Genomic DNA, 12,768 nt, shown 5'->3' with positions numbered 1-12,768 from the left:
TGGCATCATGGTGTCTCCTCACTTCTTTTTGAAGTGGCTGAGCAAACCACTGGCTTCAAGGGCATTTGGGAATGGGTGTCGTCTTGAAATTAAGTTCTCACTTCTGTCCGCTGTAAAGTAACACAGTGCCACGAGGTCGATTCGATAAAACAAGTTTACTAGCAGTGCATCGCTAAGGAGAGGTCTCTTTAGCACTCGTTAAGAGTCACTTCCTGAGGTCTCCTCATACAAAGGAGCAGACAGAAATTTATACAGATATTGTCACGCACACTTAATGCATGTGGCGCTGCGAGCTTCGGTCAAGCCACAGAGATCCCGAGACAGACATCGCACTTATTGTCCAGCATAATTGAGTTATAATCAAGAAATTCAAAGACAGGTATCACCCCTCATTGTTTAGGACAAGCTTTCCACTCGTTGTTTATTGCACCCAGTACTTCTATTGTCTAGCATAACGGGACTGAAACCAAGGTTCCAGACACAGTAATTAACGCCTTATCCATTGAGTCAGCAGCTTGCGTGCTCTTGCTTGCGAGGTATTTTTTCTATCAGCTATAGGTATGGTTACAGTTTTTAACCCTTTACTTCCTCAGGGCAATGTGTATAAGTGTTGTTGGCAATGCCACCATTCTGTGACTCTATTAAATTAGGCATGTTGTGCCCTAAAATGCCAACATTTTAATTGTGTTATGAAACAGCCACCTGGTGGAATATGATCAAATGCTACAAGTGAAGCACAAGTCTATTTTGGGAGGGGGCGAGCAGTTCTCACCACTCAGAGAACATGCTGCAGCACTAAGCTCTGACCCTGAAAGGTTTTGCATTAAACTTTGTTTCTATATGGTGTCCTTCTATCTCCAGGAACTAGAGGACTCCATGCAGTGTTCTATTTATTTACAATTCACTATTTAAACAGTGGCATCCTTTTGTTTTATCGTTGCCTACAGACAGCTGAACTCTCAGAAAAGCTTGCAAATATGGGTGAAAGTTCCCTCAGAAACTTCACCATGGAAACGGAGGTCAGTGTGTACAACTTCGAAGGTGAAGACTACAGGGAGAAGCAAAAGGTGACTTTTGTCTTGCCTGCCTTATTGATTTTAAATTCAGCATAGTAAATAAAACAATTTACTAAGAAAAAATTGTTTTATCCACAGTTGGCTCTAACTGAATGGATTGAACCCCCTAAACGAGAACGAAAAGCAAACTACGCCGTTGATGCATATTTCAGAGAGGCTCTCCGTGTCAGTGAACCAAAAGCACCCAAAGTAAGTCTGATCATTGGTGAAATGAGATACTCCTGTTGCCTCTGTGTTTCATCACTAGTTGAGGGCTTTTGGTGTGATAGAAAATTAAAGGTTACAGATATGAATTCAGACTTGGTATTGTATACTAAAAAGCTTACCAGTGGCATTTTAACAAGAATTTTTATTTGTACTTCTCCAACCTTTGCTGTGTAATAGGCTGGGCTTTTTAATAACCCAGCCTGTCCCCTCATTTCAAGTATCAGCCTAGGTTTTGAATAGGGAGAAATATTGTCTGTGAAACAGCTTAACATAGAGCTTAATGTTTCCTTGACTCTTATAGTATTCTATAATCAGTTCAGAGGAAAGAAAGGTTACTGACCTGAAATGTTGACTGGTTTCTGTTTCCATAGATGCTGCTTGACTGGCTGAGTTCTTGCAGCATTTCTGTTTTGTGTTCTATAATCAATTGTCCATTACTTTGTGTTCTGGGCATAAAGAAATTGTGGATGATAAACACAGGGTGTTTTGGCACAAGAAAGGCAGGGAGAGTTGCTAGGATGCCTGGTGTCTGGGCGTGAGGGGGTTAGGTTCAATATTGGGTCTGGAAAGGTACAACAAAGGTCTCATTGGACAATATATGTTCACACGTCACTTTTTTTGTTGCATAAAATTTTGGTTTTTATGCTTTTATCTTGCCAGGCTCCTCGGCCACCAAAGCAGCCCAATATTCAAGATTTCCAGTTCTTTCCCCCTCGACTGTTTGAACTGCTAGAGAAAGAAATTCTTTATTATCGAAAAACAATTGGCTACAAGGTAAGAAAAATTATCCTTGTCTAGAAAATTGTTTCTTAATTGGCTTGGTTATGAACAGAGTCTCAGTTTTATGTTAATACTACTTAAATTTGCAGCACTCACTGTGAAGGTCAACCCCCAGAAATGAGGAGACTGACACTAAAAATCAGTTTTGGTATAAATGTGTGATTTAGGCAAGTTGATCCCATGGTATCGTTGTTTGCTGTTCCATAAGCAGCCACCAGGTGGTGCATGAGCTTGGCATCTTCCTCATTTCCTCATTCCTTCCATCAACCGCCTCCCAACATACATTTCTTTGAATGTGCTGGTTGTTTACTCTTGGTTTATTATTTAAATAGCTGTGTTATGAAGTAACACTTCTAAAGATTCAAAATAGTGATTGAAAGAGTTGAGGCTGCAGAATTTACTTCTAGGATTAATGGTTGACATAGAAACACTGGATTAGGTTAAGATCCAGAGGGATGGAGATGACAACATGGTGGGTAAGTGTTAATAGTTCAATTTGCTGTGTAGAGGTTAAAAGAAGATCAGATTTCTTTATTAGTCACGTGTACATCAAAACACACAGTGAAATGCATCTTTTGCGTAGAGTGTTCTGGGGGCAGCCCGCAAGTGTCGCCACGCTTCCGGCGCCAACATAGCGTGCCCACAACTTCCTAACCCGTACATCTTTGGAATGTGGGAGGAAACCGGAGCACCCGGAGGAAACCCATGGGGAGAATGTACAAACTCCTTGCAGACAGTGGCAGGAATTGAACCCGGGTCGCTGGCGCTGTAATAGCGGTACGCTAACCGCTACACTACTGTGCCTGCCCTCTACACTTCTTAAAAATTGACATGGGCTATATCGGTTGAATTTATTTCCATGTTAGAAATGGATGGAATTTGTGTCAAACTCTTAAATGATTTTGCTGATTCACTCATTACAGTTTGGCCCAACGTTGTTTGTCAAAACAGTCTGATGAATGCCCTTGTTAGTTTGTGATATTTGGAGGCTTCTGAATTTGTGTTCTCGACCATGGGTGAAAGAGCACAGAACCAGAGGCTAATTTAAAACTTTCCATGTTACTATAGGTCCCACGTAACCCTGATCTGCCAAATTCAGCTCAAGTACAGAAAGGAGAACAGTGCAAAATTGATGAGGCTGAACCTCTAAATGATGATGAGCTTGAAGAGAAGGAGAAGCTGTTGACACAGGTACTGTTGATGTCTCTGAATATGGTGGAATTTCTTACAGAAGACAGTTGACGTTTTAAGGTTTTAGATCAGCCTAAAACATTAACTATCTCTCTCCGTGATGCTGTCTAACCTGCTGAGTATCCTCAGCATTTCTGGGGTTTATTTCATATTCCTAGTAGCTGTACTTTTTGCTTTCTTGCCGAACTAAAATGGAAGTTGTTGGCTCCGCCATTGTTTGTCGTCCATCCATAATTGTCTTTGGTGACACTGAGTTGCTCCCTTGAACTACTGTAGTCTGTGCAGTGAAGGTGCACCACTAGTTCTGGTGTGTAGGGAGTGACCATGAAGGGATGGTGACCACATTTCCAAGGCAATGTGGCATGTGACTTGGAAAGCATCTCGCAAAATGTCATTTCTCCGTGGCAGTTTTGCTTCAGGTGGCTGAGGTTGCTTGTTTGGAAGTAACATGTAGCTAATGCATTTAAAATTCTGATTGTGACCCCAGGATTTTGATAGTAAGAGGTATTGCAATGGTAATGCCACTGATTAAGGGTGGTGATTAGATTCTCTTTGAAATGTCATTGCCTGACACCTATATGGTGCAGTCCAGGATATTGTGCATACGTGCACAGTTGTTCACAACGTAGAACCATATGTGCATTCAGAATAACCTGAACTAACTAGGATTTGTGAATGGAACTGTATATTCTAATCAGCAGTAAACATTGCTGAAGCAAATGATGCTTGGGACTACACTATCCTGAAATTCCAACAGCAGTGTCCTGCTGTTGAGGATAAGCAGCCTCGACTGTCTTGCTCTGTGCTAGATGTGACTCCAGCCAGCAGAGAGTTGTATCACACCCTAGAATGCTCTCACTTTTGATCTGACGTAAAATGGATGTGGAATTACTGGAGTGACTGCAAAGAATATGTAACGATATGCCACGACTAAGGATGTGAGCTTTTCTGCTCTGGTATTCCACTGGGGAAGATTGAACAAGCTGGGGTGTTTTCTGCTGAAGAGAGAAGGCTTAGTGGTGCCCTTGAATTTTGCAGGTAGATGAGATGTATTGTCTTGCAGGAGAGATGCAAACAGGGGGCCATAAGACCTTAATAAATCCAACAGAGTATTCTGGAAAAATGAGCCATCTTTATACAGCAAATTGTTAGAATGTTGAACTTGCTGCTACAGGGAGCAGTTGACGATGATTCATTTATAGTGAAGCTGGATATACGAGGTGGAGAAAGGATTGCAGATTTATGCTGATTAAAATTAGTGGGAAGACACTTGTGTGGAACACATTGAATAAAATGAAAGTTATTGCAGATCCTAGAAATCTGAAATAAAAGCAAATCTGGGAAACATGTCAGCCATTCGTGCAACCTCTGAAAAAGAAGTGCATTGATTAATAATTTATGTCAGTGGTCAGTGTCAGCATTCATCAGCGTCTTGAATTACATTAAACTAGCTTTTAAGGAACTGTGATTCAACCTCAACTTAATATAGACAATTTCAGGTTTGGCTGAGATGGGTTTATATTACATTACTAAAATCATGATCTTTTCCCTTCAACAGTGGAATCCAGTGTTTCAGCATTTGATGACTGATAGCTGGTGTTGGCACATGTATTCAGCACTAACTCATAATGTTGCAACTTCTAACGTGAGAGCTTGTCTATCTGGATATGCTGGAGTATAGCTTCTCCTGGGATGTCGGCTTTGACTCACTGGTAGCATTTTTGCTCCTGAATTGAAAGATCTTCTTTGAGCTCCATTATAGAGACCAGAGTATATAGTTTAGGTAGCACCTGTCACGAGGTGCCAAGATGGAAGCAAAACCTACATTTGCTTTTTTTTATTTTACAGCGTGGTAACAGGCCCTTCTGGCCCAACGAGTCCGCGCCGCCCATTTTAAACCCCCCGAATTAACCTACCCGTATGTCTTTGGAATGTGGGAGGAAACCGGAGCACCCGGAGGAAACCCACGCAGACACGGAAGAATGCACAAACTCCTTACAGACAGCGACGGGAATCGAACCCCGATCTCTGGCACTGTAATAGCGTTGTGCTAACCGCTACGCTACTGTGTTAAAAGATCCCGTAACAACACCTGAAGTGGAGCACAAGCTTTTCTTTTACGGTCCCTTAGCCAGTATTTGTGCTTCAACCAGTTTTGCTTCTTTGCTTTAAAGATACCTTAGTTGCACAGCAGTTGGATGTCCTGAAGGACAATCTTTTTATGCATTTTTCATAACTAACCTCTCCAAGCTTCAAAATGTGTACCCCATCACTTCACTGCACAAATTCTTCCTGTTCGTAAGTTGATCTCTGTTGACTTGTATATTTTTGCTTGTATACAACACTAAATTACTTTTACAGGGATTTACCAGCTGGACGAAAAGAGACTTTAATCAGTTTATCAAAGCAAATGAGAAGTGGGGCCGTGATGACATTGAAAATATTGCCCGTGAAGTAGAGGGAAAAATTCCTGAAGAAGTGATTGAATATTCGGGTATGTTTTTTCTGCCTGTGTGCACCTTCCTTGTCATTTGTTTTCACTGTTCATTATACTTGGACCCTTTCCTATTTGCTTTTCTGACAATTACTCTTTTCCTCAGCTGTATTTTGGGAGAGATGTAATGAGCTCCAAGACATTGAAAAAATTATGGCACAGATAGAAAGGGGAGAAGCGAGAATCCAAAGGAGGATCGGCATTAAAAAAGCACTAGACACCAAGGTACATTCAATTATGTTCTGATTCCCAACTTCTGGTTTGAGGGAAAGCATAGACCTCATGTATAAGCTTTTGTATTCTATTGTTCTTGACTTCTAGTTTTCAACAGTAATATTTTGTCCTTGTACAGATTGCCCGTTACAAAGCACCTTTCCACCAATTGAGAATTGCATATGGCACAAATAAAGGGAAGAATTATACAGAAGAGGAGGACAGATTCTTGATCTGCATGCTGCACAAGTTGGGCTTTGACAAAGAAAATGTTTACGATGAGCTTAGACAGTGTATTCGGAACTCTCCACAATTCAGATTTGACTGGTTCCTGAAGTCAAGGACTGCAATGGTAACTTAGATTTTGCTATTTAAAATAATTGTTACTTTTTTTTAATGGTAGGCTTTGTCTACAACCAGGCTACTACATGATATTTTTAATAAAGCATTGAAGGATTTATTCATTTGTTGCTTCATTGGCACTTGTAGGAACTCCAAAGGCGGTGTAATACTTTAATCACTCTAATAGAAAGAGAAAACTTGGAACTTGAAGAAAAGGAGAAAGCAGAAAGAAAAAAGCGCGGACCAAAAACCACATCGGTAACTTTAACCATTATCTATTGCACATCGATTATAGGGGCTTTGATGCTTGAGAGTTTGTCCTGTGATACTTCATTTCAGCCACTCCTCTGTACTAACACTGTCTGCTCTGGCTATGTTAAGGTCATTGATTATTGAGATTGTAATGTTCATTATTTTCCAAAAAAATTGCACAAACTCAAAACAAGCAAGGTACATGTAGTCAAACTAATTGATAAAGTTACATATTTGCACTAATCATGGGCTGAACTGATTCCCAACCTGAATAATGTTTTAATTTCATTTTAAATTTTGAACAACCTGTGAAAGAGAGAGGGGAACTGATAGAAAGTATTTAAGATGATGGAGACTAAATGCTGTCAAGCAGTTGGGCTCACGGCCAACTGCTTTTGTTACAGATACAATGGAATTGGATGTTGGCAATTGCCATTTTCTGCTTGAATAAGTGATACTGCCATTCCCGACTAAGAATGGAAGAGTACCTTTAACAAAGAATATTGTCCTCAATGGAATCTGAAGGTTCCTTTTAAAAAAAAAAGGTGCAGTCAGAGGGATTTGCTAGGCTATTTAATAAAACTGGTGTGATACAAGATCAGGCTTTAAGGACAGTAATTTCCTACCCTTAACTTTTTCTGCAAAGATCTATAAGCTTCCTTTGTTTGAACCACATTAGTTCCAAATATTTAACTGAAATCCAAAGTTTCATACTGTCATGATGAGATTTCGGATTACTGCAATCCCTTCTGCGTACCAAGTGTCCTGCATACTAACACCTGCCAACACTGGTCATCAGTCACTTTTAAATGTTTTAACAAATGTGTTTATTGTGAATTAATAAGTATAATCAGCTGTGTTCTAAATCTTTACTTCAGGCACAGAAACGCAAATTGGATGGGGGACCAGATGGCCGTGGCCGAAAAAAGAAGCTAAAACTTTGAATTGTCTATGCGCATCATGTCTGCATAGTTAATGTATTTCAGTTTTGAGGATGTACAAAAGCTTTGATAGAAATCTCGTATGTGGTATTCCAACATCATTCCCACTGTGCTAGTAGGAATTAATGTAGTCTAGAATTTATTGAATTTTAAACAGCTGTGCTGAATATTTTTTACCATGTAATAAAATGGTTTCCATTCAAATCTATGGATTATTTCTAAACTTTTCAGTTTTATAGTTGAACACAATACAACTTTGTCCTGTTGCCAGAGGTGTTGTGGTTTTTATTTCTTGCATTGAGTTTGAAATGCATTCATTTACCAGGGTTTCTGCTCATTCATCTGTTTATTGAAGTAGTACAGCCATGAGGTGGTAGCAATTCCCCAGTTACATCTTTAATCACAGCCACTGAAATAAGTGGACATTCTACTACATTTGAATTGCAGGCGATATGTATTCTAGCCAGGAAATTAGGAGTTACTTCCAAGCAAAGCCTTGAGCCAAAATTGTGCAGCATTTGTCATCCCACCTTCCTTGCTAAAAGGTCCAACAGCAGTGTTGTAACAGGATGCTGGAATCTAGAGCAACAAACAATGTGCTAGAGGAACTCAGCAGGTCAAGCAACATTTGTGGGTGCCTTTTCATATATCCATCTATATATTTTCTTTGCCCTGCTGTCTGCCTCCATCTATCATTCACCTGCCATTATCTCCCACCACCATCACTGCTCCCCTCCCTGGTGTAACCTGCCTGTCATCTTGAATGCCTTGGTCCACCAATCACCTGACTCCTGTTTCACAAATAGGACAAATCTACAGATGGAAAAATGACTGCACTGCACAAAGCTTAGAGTTAAAACAGAAATCCCTTTATTCAGATTAAAAAGTGGTAATACATTCCAGTTACTGGTTACATAAAAAAAACACTAGAATTTAACAAATACAAACTATACATTGCCAATTTAGCATTTTTAAAGCAGATCTTACATTTCCCTTTTTAGAAGCAAAAGGGTCCCATTTAAATCATGGGTAATCAAGCAAGGAGGTCCATTAGTATTGTGCATGCACAAGGTAAACACAACCTGGAGAATAATACTCTGGTGCTGTAGATATTTTTCTAGCTTAAAACTGACAAGGTTAACAAAATGTTCCTCAATGCAATAAGAGCTCAGCACACTAACAGTAGGTGTGTGTCGTTTTGAGTCGGGGGGGAGAAAAAGTGACATTTAAAAATCTTAAAACGTCAAGTTTGAGGAACACTAACTGTTAGTTATGGACTCTCTCAAAAGTGACTTGTGCATTAAATGATCACCAAATTAAACATGTTATCTTAATTGTCTTAAGTACAGAGAAAATTTCCTTAGTGTATGCTAACAAGTGAATCTTTAACCTTGCTTAGGGATTTAGTTTTCAAAGCAATTGCCTAATTCCCACTAAAACTATTACATCACTCATGCACTCAAAATCAGTCCTGATATTGAATGCAATTCAAAAGCTCTATTCCATAATCTTGCTTTTCTCCCTACCCCCCCCAGTAAAATGAAGTAGGGCACTTTATATTTAAAGCCTGTGTCTAGTACAGCACTAGTAAGCATAGATCCCTTTATCTATCCTAACATATTGTGACTTTGTCATCCACACTAATGACATTTGCACTTCTCACACCAAACCGTCATTAAGGCCCTGTCAACTTTAGTAGTAGATAGCAACAAGAAGTATTCCACTTTTGAATCCTAAACTTAACTTGATGTACAAGCTTTATAACTTTATAATTAAAGTTTAAGGGTTCCTTTTACAAGAAACAGGAGACAGATTTTAATACCTTTAGTCTGAGCAGACATCAAAACCCAAGACTCGGAAGGGAGCACAACAAGAAGATGTGGCACCCACCCCAGTGCTTTACTGATTAGCACCAAAAGATGTTGTATGGATACTGGAACTGAAGTTCTTCAGATCAAGAAAGCAATAATTGAAGGCCAAGTGCATCTAAGCCAATAGAGAGAGATAATGAGTAGTGCTAAGCAATAACTTTAGAGGACATGCTACACAACGTTAAAGCCAGATTTTAGCCATTAAGAGTAAAACTGATTGAAGTGCTGGTGCAATGCTACACATTTCTCAGAAAGGGGAGTGAAGAATTGTCTTACATAATTATACAGAATTGATTAGGATCCTTTGTTTTCAAGACTGAACATGTCAACTCATTTTCCCTAATTCAAATTAGAAGTTAATCATAAATAAACTGCATGGTTGATAACAGTGCAACTTTCCAAATCAGTAACATTTGCACACAAAATACTGATACTGGCATTAATTGTTTCATTTCGGTAAAGGATTTCAAACAGTGATTGCTGCCATCCTATAACTGGCAATAAACACAATATGGTACTCTTTATAGTTTCAGTACTGCCAGCCCAAAAGAAGAAACTTTAGGCTTTGTTTCTATAATGCAACATTCTCCAATTTAAACAATGGCTTGAAGTCCACAAACTACAGTTTTCATCATGACTACACAATGTTCATGATCAGACAGTACAGGAAGCCACAGAAACCCACTGAAGATATTTATACAACTCCTGCCTTGTCCAAGTCACAATACAAATTAGCAGTCATGAGTAAGCAGATTATGCTCCCCCATCTCGATCTCACCACCATAAAAGTTCATGTGAATCACATGAAGAACAAGACAATGGGATGACACAGTGGCACTAATGCCTCACAGGGTTCAATCCTGACCTCCTGTGCTGTCTATGTGGAGTTTGCACATTCCCATGCTCACGAGTTTCCCCCCAGGTACTCTGGTTTCCTCCCACATCCTTGGGTTAATTGGCCACTGCAAATTGCCCCTAGTGTGTAGGTGAATGATGGAATCTAAGAAGAGTTGATGTGAATGTGAGAATAGGTAACAGAATAGTAGTGAGGGAAAGGGATTGCTTTGTGAACCACTAGAAGGCCAATTTAGCCCTCAGGTCTTTGTAGTAAGGAAGCAGAGTTAGCTCAGTGGAACAAGACCAAGCAGAAATCCAGGGCTCAGATCCTACCATGGTGAGGTTAGGCGGCTAAGCAGCTGATAGCTGTACCCAGAGGAAACACCTTTCAGTGGGTTTTCGTGTGCCCCTGAGCCAAGCTCAAGACAATAGGTTCTTGTGAGAACAAAAATCATTTCTGTAATCTTCCGGGGGTGGGGCCAATTTGGGTTCAAGGTCTTCCAAAATTTGACAACTGAAATTCAGAACCAAGCTAACCCTGCAAAAGTGATAATGGGATAATCAGCAGTTTTGTAGTACATACTGTTGATGACATCCCAGCTAAATTATCTGACTAATGGAATTCAAAGAGACAGGTTAGCCACCAGGGGCTGGAATTCTTCTCAACAGAAAACACTGTAAATCAAAGCCCTAATGGCCAGACATTCTCATTAATAGTCCTTCTGACTAGACAAGTATTGGAAACTCATCAGCAACCTGCTCTGCAACATTGGTTTTCTATTAAACTCCAGCAGTTTTTTTTGCACGCTTGTGGGGTTCAAATCTTGGTTCCGCCTAGCTTCACTAAAATTTTGGGTTTAGATAATTCCCTTAGTAGAAAGTGTGCTCTACATCTGACAAACATCGGTCTCATGGACAGGGACATTTCTCAGCAGTTCTAACACTCAATATTAACAAGGAGTTTCTACCCCATCTGATCGAACTATCAAAGAAAATCTGCACATTCCTTGTTTTGATGACAGTGTAACAATATAAACAGTTTTTGGGTGGCAGCAGTGACAGATCAGGCAGGCACAGACTGTAGTGCATTGGGGACAAAGTCTTCAGTGCCAATGCTTTCTTAAACACAAAGAAATATCTTCAAAGGCCATTGCTATTTCGGTCAGGAGCATTTACAGCAGCTCTTAAAGACAACAATCAAGCTTCCCAGGTAAGCAAAACATTAATGAGAAGTGAAATGGGTCCAACAGCTTTTACATTCCAGTCTTCAAACCTGCCAACCTTTGAATCTTCCATTCAATCCTCTCAGCTCCACCAATTTATGGTCAAGCATATAGAATTGAACCCTGGTGCAAGGTTCACCCATTAGAAGCTTAAATAACACAAACTGGATGTGGAAGAACTACTAACAGGTGGCAGTCCCTTTCCTCACACGCATCAAGATGAACCAACAGCTTTTACAAATGCCTGTTTGAGACAAATCTGTTTAATATTAGTTTTAAAATAATTTTGGCAAACAAATAGAGAATACCAGTAAAATTGTGGGACAGGAAACTAGAATGGAGGATAGGACAGAGAGGTTGAGTAAAGTGTTAGAGGCTGGAATGGTCATAATGCAGAGGAGATGTTTAGTGCATTAACCCTTTGAGTAAGTCAGTATTTCAATACAATTTTAAATATCACCAATTTACAAGTATATACATCTTGAAGCTCTACAAAATTGAGACTTTTTTTTAAACCAAGTAGGCCTTAAAATGATGATTAACAGGAAATTGGTTAACAGAACATTGATATACTGGCCATACGAGAAATTAAAAGTCCACTGAAATTTGCGTTCCCATGTTCCCAAACTGCACACATCTTGTTCATCCATTCACATTTATAGAAAAATATATACCTTCACTGTGTATTTGCCAAAAAAAATAACTGATTCCAATTAGATTTTCCAAAATATTTTCTTCTTGTAAAGAACATAAGAAATAATAACCCAGATAGTGGTAGCAACAAGATTCTGGGCCAAGTGCTCCCCATGTGAACAGTCATTCAGCATTTTCCATTTGAAAGGAAAGTAGTGCTCAAACACCTCGTGTCCAACATACACCAGAATAGAGTTCATCCCTACAGAGAATGGACAAAAGTGATCATCATTCAACACTTCAGAGCTGCAAACTGGGACAGTTAACCTAGAGACTAGACAGCTGGGAGTGAAGCATAACAGCACCAATCAAGGGAGCAACAGCAAGTCTAATTGATATACATTTCCCCCCAAGTATTTTCCTGTTTCTCTGTTCTGCGCCCTATTAATCCAGAAATGTGTTCTCCATTGGTTTCCTTCTCCCACTGGTGGGGTGTATAAGAGAGCACAGATTTAAGGAGAGAGGTAGGACATCCGAGGGGGAATATTTTCTCCCCCCGCAGGGGGGTGGGTGGAGTCTGGAATGCACTGTCTGGTGGAGGCAGCTACTTTCACGGCATTTAGAGCATCCAGACAAGTACTAGAAACGCCAAGGATTAGAAGGCTATGGACCTCATATGGGTAAATGGGATTAGCGTAGACAGGTACA

The 12,768-nt window shown here is 39.9% G+C and overlaps 2 protein-coding genes across 2 annotated transcripts in view; one reads left to right on the top strand and one right to left on the bottom strand.

Annotated features, from left to right (window-relative positions):
* The window catches only part of smarca5 (SWI/SNF related, matrix associated, actin dependent regulator of chromatin, subfamily a, member 5), a 36,580-nt gene extending 28,818 nt beyond the window's left edge, over window positions 1-7,762 (top strand). Inside the window, exons 16-24 of the mRNA XM_052045208.1 lie at window positions 948-1,067; window positions 1,155-1,265; window positions 1,944-2,057; window positions 3,132-3,254; window positions 5,616-5,748; window positions 5,855-5,973; window positions 6,101-6,313; window positions 6,451-6,561; window positions 7,434-7,762. Of these exons, the coding sequence (XP_051901168.1) occupies window positions 948-1,067; window positions 1,155-1,265; window positions 1,944-2,057; window positions 3,132-3,254; window positions 5,616-5,748; window positions 5,855-5,973; window positions 6,101-6,313; window positions 6,451-6,561; window positions 7,434-7,499 (1,110 nt within the window). The 3' untranslated portion in view covers window positions 7,500-7,762. The remainder of the gene's footprint in view (window positions 1-947; window positions 1,068-1,154; window positions 1,266-1,943; window positions 2,058-3,131; window positions 3,255-5,615; window positions 5,749-5,854; window positions 5,974-6,100; window positions 6,314-6,450; window positions 6,562-7,433) is intronic.
* Window positions 7,763-8,343: 581 nt separating this feature from the next.
* The window catches only part of hgsnat (heparan-alpha-glucosaminide N-acetyltransferase), a 35,663-nt gene continuing 31,238 nt past the window's right edge, over window positions 8,344-12,768 (bottom strand). The window contains exon 18 of the mRNA XM_052009527.1: window positions 8,344-12,322. Within this exon, the coding sequence (XP_051865487.1) occupies window positions 12,141-12,322 (182 nt within the window). The 3' untranslated portion in view covers window positions 8,344-12,140. The remainder of the gene's footprint in view (window positions 12,323-12,768) is intronic.

This window comes from Pristis pectinata, chromosome 2 (assembly GCF_009764475.1).
Source record: "Pristis pectinata isolate sPriPec2 chromosome 2, sPriPec2.1.pri, whole genome shotgun sequence".
Taxonomy (NCBI): domain Eukaryota; kingdom Metazoa; phylum Chordata; class Chondrichthyes; order Rhinopristiformes; family Pristidae; genus Pristis; species Pristis pectinata.
The sequence above is the reverse complement of the archived record's forward strand: the minus strand, read 5'-3'. Positions and strand labels throughout refer to the sequence as shown.